The sequence below is a fragment of the Nerophis ophidion genome, linkage group LG27 (genome assembly GCF_033978795.1).
Source record: "Nerophis ophidion isolate RoL-2023_Sa linkage group LG27, RoL_Noph_v1.0, whole genome shotgun sequence".
In the NCBI taxonomy this organism is placed as follows: Eukaryota; Metazoa; Chordata; class Actinopteri; order Syngnathiformes; family Syngnathidae; genus Nerophis; species Nerophis ophidion.
Genome location: NC_084637.1, coordinates 19,237,325 through 19,243,493, shown reverse-complemented (window position 1 = coordinate 19,243,493; position 6,169 = coordinate 19,237,325). Strand labels below are relative to the sequence as shown.

The following is a 6,169-nucleotide window of genomic DNA, read 5'->3' as shown; positions in this document are numbered from 1 at the left end:
CCGAGCCCGGGATTGAACCCAGGACTACTCAGGACCTTCGTATTGTGAGGCAGACACCCTAACCCCTCCCCCACCGTGCTGCCCATATATATATATATATATATATATATATATATATATATATATATATATATATATATATATATATACGTATATATATATGTATATATATATATATATATATATATATATATATATATATATATATATATATATATATATATGTGTATATGTATAAATATATATATATATATATATATATATATATATATATATATGATTCAAGGCGTTCGCAGCATCTAGTGAGGAAAGCATTCGTCCTGCGTGATCATTTTAATAGAATTTAATTTTATATATATATATATATATATATATATATATATATATATATATATATATATATATATATATATATATATATATATATAATTAAATTAAAAATAATTAAAACGTTAAATATATTAATGATGAAATGTTGAGAATGAAAAATATCAAAATGGCTACGGTCTGGTTAAATTTTAATGTTTCAGTGTGGGGCCCTCAGTATAAAATAAAAATAATTTCCAATAAAATGCGTGCCAACAAGATTGAGACGGCGCTATCTGGTGGTCAAGTGGTGCTGAGCGATGCAAAATGATTGCAATGATACTGAAGTCAACTGCGAATCTGACGCGGAGAATACGTGTCTAGTGTCAAAAATGACATCGTGCGTGACGTCGACCAAATTATGCTAGAAACGCCATTCGTAGCCGCGTGAATATCGTCAAAAGAGCTAACGCTGGGCTGACGCAGGTTGCTGTGACGTCACGACGCACCGGCGTAGTCGCGGCTTCTCAAGTCACGCCCGTGACGCCATCACGCAGAGGACGTGCAGCGGTTCAAAGAGGAAGGAAGATGGCGGATAACAAAGGCGCGGATGATATGGAACCGCCGCCGTACGCGGAGCCAGCGCCCTCGACGCGGGACGACGAACACGCCGAGACTAAATGTGAAGCCGTAGAAAGCGAAGCCAATGAAACAAAAGGGGAGGAACTGCGCGTTCCCGATAACGAGGCGCTAACAACAATCAGCGCCACCTTCGGTGACGGCGGAGACGTTAGCATGAGCAATGTTAGCAGCGGCGATGTTAGCAGCGGCATTAGCATCAGCAATGTTAGCAGCGGCGATGTTAGCATGAGCAATGTTAGCAGCGGCGATGTTAGCATGAGCAATGTTAGCAGCGGCATTAGCATCAGCAATGTTAGCAGCGGCGATGTTAGCATGAGCAATGTTAGCAGCGGCGATGTTAGCATGAGCAATGTTAGCAGCGGCATTAGCATCAGCAATGTTAGCAGCGGCTTCAGCGACGCGAGTCCGACGGATACTAACACGGAGCCACTTTGCGCCGAAGAGCCAGATCCCACTCCGGCTCCAGTACTGGTACCAGTCGCAGACTCTGCCCCAGCTTCGTCGCCCCCAGCTTCGTCGCCCCCGGCTCCTCCAGCCTCGGCTCCTCCAGCCTCGGCTCCTCCAGCCCCGGTCCCTCCAGCCCCGGCTCCTCCAACCCCGGCTCCTCCAACCCCGGCTCTTCCAGCCTCGGCGCCTCCAGCCCCGGCTCCCACAGCCCCGGCTCCCACAGCCCCGGCTCCCACAGCCCCGGCTCCCACAGCCACGGCTCCCACAGCCACGGCCCCGGTCCCGGCTGCAAGCGACGCTGTAGTCAGTGGACTCTCATCGGACATGTCGCCGCCTCCCACTGCTCCAACAGCTACACCGGTGCCCCTTAATTTATTGGATACGTGTGCTGTGTGTAAACAAAGTCTTGAGCGCCGGGAACCAAAGCTCCTGCCCTGCCTGCACTCGTTCTGCCTGAAATGTATCCCCCAGCCGGAGAGGCAGATCAGCCTGCAGGTCCCCGGACCACATGGGCAAACGGATACGCATATCGGTAAGTTTCACACTCGGAACGTCTTACAATTATTCGTTATTTGCTTGCTCTTACGTCAGTCAATGGATGTCGACAGTAGGGGAAGTTCACATTTGCCATGGTGCTTCGGTTCAAAGGAACCCTAGCACGTTTCCTTTGGTCAAGTGTGGATCATGTAAAAAACCCAAGGCCAGGCCCTGGCAATTATTTTCACTCAGTGGGCCACATTTAGAGAAAAAAAATGTGTCTGAGGGCCGGTATATTTATTTTTAGGAACACTAATACAAAACCTCACAATAATGTCTGATTGAATGCTAAAAACGTTATGACAGACCACCTTAAAAAGCGGAGTGGATTTTTTTTTTTTTTACTGAATGAGACACTAGAATGTACATGAAAATAAAGAATGGGGGATTTCCAATATTAACTATGAACGATAAAACACTGAATATTGACAACACAGACCCTCTTGATTGACATACTATACAATCAAGTGAAACACAACAAAAATGCAACAAACACAGTGAAATATGAACACGAAGGGTTAAATATAAACCCACCTACAATCTGATATGTCTGATATGTCACTAAGCTTTAGAACTTTGTTGTAAAAATCTCTTTCTGCGTCTGTCCCTGATACCCGCATTTCAGGCTGGCCGTTCTGGAAACACTCTGTGGAAATGCTCCCCAACCACACTGCTTGGTGCCTCATCTAAGCTGTTGTGACTTAGGTGGCCATAGTAACTAATTATATTACCATAGTAACTAGTTTATCATGCAAAAGGGCAGATTCCAAACATTTAAATACTTTGCATAGTTGAAGACTTACTGTTTTCATCACTGCACATCATAATAACAGCCACAGTTTTGATCTCAAAGATCTAAAATAAATATCTGGGGATATCTGGCTGGCCAGATTGAAAAGCTTAATGGGCTGCATGTGGCCCCCAGGCCTTAATTTGCTCAGGTCTGCCCAAAGCTAACTAGTTTATGCTGCTGTATTGACACATTGAACTGCTGCATCGCCCCTGAGTTGGCAGAAGTTAATTCTAGATTATACATCATGCCTCTCTCTCACCTGTGTAGTCGAAGGTTGTGGACATAAACCAAGAAGTTGGTCATCTTTGACTTTCAAGTTTGACAAGGAAGACATGTAAATACACTCGTTTGCACCCCCAGTTTTTTTTTTTAACCTTTTGTGAGAATTATGATGAATTGTTGATGTAAACAGGAAGATATGAACAATATGATAGTCATTATCCAATTGGAAGCAGACATTGTACCATTAGTGATTGTTGTATTTTATTTTATTTATGTTATTGTATGTTAGTAAACTCTAATGAAGTCTGCAATGATTGGTAGTGGTGTTGTTGAAGGAGAAAATAATTTAAAAACTTTGAATCGACGGACAGATTTGAAGTTAATTCGGAGACTTAAGCGTTGAAAGTAAAAAACAAACAACAAAAAGCTGATTTTTAACACTTATGAGTGGGGCCCTTTAGGATTTTAGTGGGACTTTTTTTTTTAAATTGTTTTAAAATCTCATAGTGTAAAAATATTAAATTAAAATCAATGATGTTATAAATTATTGATATATCTAATGCTTCAATCACGTCACGTCATATATTAACATTTGAATTGTTTTTTGGGGGAAATATTGCCAATATTTTTGTTTTTACCAAAAAGAAAACATGACTTTGACTAAAAGGGCATTAAAAAAAAAAAAACGATATATCAACAGATAGACCTGAGGTTGATCTAGAGATTTAAGCGTTGAATGAAAAAAATAACAATATTACAATTTGTAACATTTTTATGACTGGCACCAAACTTTAATCTTTAGGTGAGTCTTAAAGGTTTATATAAATGTATATATGTATATGTATGCATATATATGGATATATTTATATGTATATATGCATAAAAATTTATATATTTATATGTATATATGTATATATTTGTATGTATATATGCATACATATGTATATATGCATATATGTATATATGCATATATATGTATATATGCATATATATGTATGAAAAAGCAAATGTAATGCGTTTGTGAGATTAATGTGTTACCGTATTATATATGAATATTAAATGTTATGAATGTTACTAGTATACCTATACTTACAGCATGTATATAAAACCTTAATGGAGGTGTTTGATTGTTTTTTAGAGCGCTTAATAGGCAGACTAGAGCAGCTCCTATTAGTTCCTTTGTTACCTGACTTTTGCTAGCATTTACTTACGTGTTAGAATGCAAAAAAAGAAAAAAAATGTAGTATAAGTATTGTGATTGATAGGCAAAATTCCAAAAAAGTTCAGTTCCTCCTTTGAATCCATGAGAGCGTTATTTGGTCCATTGCAGGATTTTCCCCTAACTGTATTTAATTGTGGCCGTGGACCACGGCAACATAGCAACCACCACACTTTAAAAATTAGATTGTTGTATGTGAAAATAAAATGAAGCATTATAATATAGCGTACAACCAGATCTTTTTAGCTTTTATCGCCAATATTATGCAAACAGCAAGTCCAATTCCAACACGTATTTCCTCCGTGCACAAACTTCTGTTTCCGCGCTTCACCGAAAAAAGGACTTTGATTGCGTACTCTAATGTAGTTGAAATATACCCGCGGACAGGGATTTTGAACATTTATGATGGCACTGGCGACTTTTAAGGAGAACGAGGCACGCAGCAGCACAAAGCAAGTGTGATGTAAAAATATGTAAATGTTGTAATTAATAATAACAGATTTGTTTTTTACAAATAATATGTAAATATTATTTGTAAAATAGTATTTTACAAATAACATGTCAATAACATGTTTTACAAACATGTTATTGACATGTTATTTGTAAAACATATTTTACAAACATGTTATTGACGTTTTAAATAAAATCAATGCATCCTAGCAAATAATGATAAACAATCAATAATCGATAATCGATAGGAAACCCTTCACTGACCGCTGGGCATGGGCCGGTATGGTAACTTTAGGCAAAAATATCACACTAGGGCAGTGGTTGTCAAACTTTCTTCAGCAAGTACCGCCTCTGAAAACACTCCAAGTACCACCATAACAACTGGCATTAAAATACAGTAGCATAGTCGGCCTAAACATTCAATAAAAACAAGGCAGAGGTTTTATTTACAAGTTTATGTAATATTTTACCATCACATGCAGTTTAAACAGTAACACTGTGTTTGATTCTTTGGCGTACCACTGGCTGGAGTGTACCTCTACAAGTGCATACATGCTATTTTAAAAATAAATTAAACTCAAGTGAAAAATACAATTGTTCGAGTGCATATAATTATATTTTGTTCTTTATTATTGTGTCTGCATGTCTGCCATTATCCATATTAATGTGTAATAATTACTGCTCGCACCCTTTTCACTCTGCATTCAGCTTTTTTACTGCTCATGTTTCGGCACAGCGTTTACAATTCTGCCTAAAAGGTAACCAATCAGATAAATGGAAAAATGTACACTTGGATGGTCTCTTTGGTGTTCAATTTGATCACTTCTTACATTGCGGACAAATGTAATAAAAAATAAATAAAATAACTTTGTATTGTTTATAAATGTTACCTATAAAGGTTCTACTAATCAAATGAATAAAACCACTTACCTGTGTGGCAAGTGGTTATTGTATCTCCTTCATTGAATCCATTAGCCACGAATCACTGCTTCCCGGATAATGTATATGGACTAATGTACGCTCTGATTGGCTGTTTGGTATCCAATTAGATAGCTTGATACATTATCCCGGTGTAACTATAAACAATATTAATGATAAACAGCGGTAAAACTCAACAACTAGTATTACTTTAAGTTAAAATGACGTTAAACCAGGATTGATATCTGCACTTTGGTAAACTACAGCTGCACGATTAATCGACATCGAGGTTTTAAAGCGGCACTAAGTAACTTTTCAACCTTAACTTTTGGAACACCTTTATCATAGCCTGAGGGGGTCTGCATGGCTTTTATTGGCAATTAGCAACTTTGAGGAGGGTGGCAGGAACCCCGCCACAAAAAAAAATACAAATGTGCTGACTTGCTTTACACCATACCTCACTCCCCCTTTCTTCATTTGTTAAAAAGACGGAAGTGCCGCCAGAAAACTAAAAGAAGAAGAACGCCTAAGTGCAATTACCGATATTACGGCCAAAGCTGCAAAACAACCAAAGGAAGGAAAGGTTTTGTCTGAGGAGACAAAAATAAGACAAAGGGAACCTGCCGGGATAAAAG

General features: G+C 38.5%; 1 protein-coding gene across 6 annotated transcripts in view; it reads left to right on the top strand.

Moving 5' to 3' along the window:
* The first annotated feature begins 840 nt into the window (after nt 1-840).
* trim33 (tripartite motif containing 33) overlaps nt 841-6,169 on the top strand; it is a 127,197-nt gene continuing 121,868 nt past the window's right edge. For 3 of the 6 annotated variants that reach the window (XM_061889623.1, XM_061889621.1, XM_061889620.1), the window contains exon 1: nt 843-1,927. In XM_061889623.1, the coding sequence (XP_061745607.1) occupies nt 895-1,927 (1,033 nt within the window). In that variant the 5' untranslated portion in view covers nt 843-894. Of the gene's footprint in view, nt 1,928-6,169 lie in introns of all 6 variants that reach the window. The other 3 variants (XM_061889622.1, XM_061889618.1, XM_061889619.1) reach the window with 2 other exon arrangements.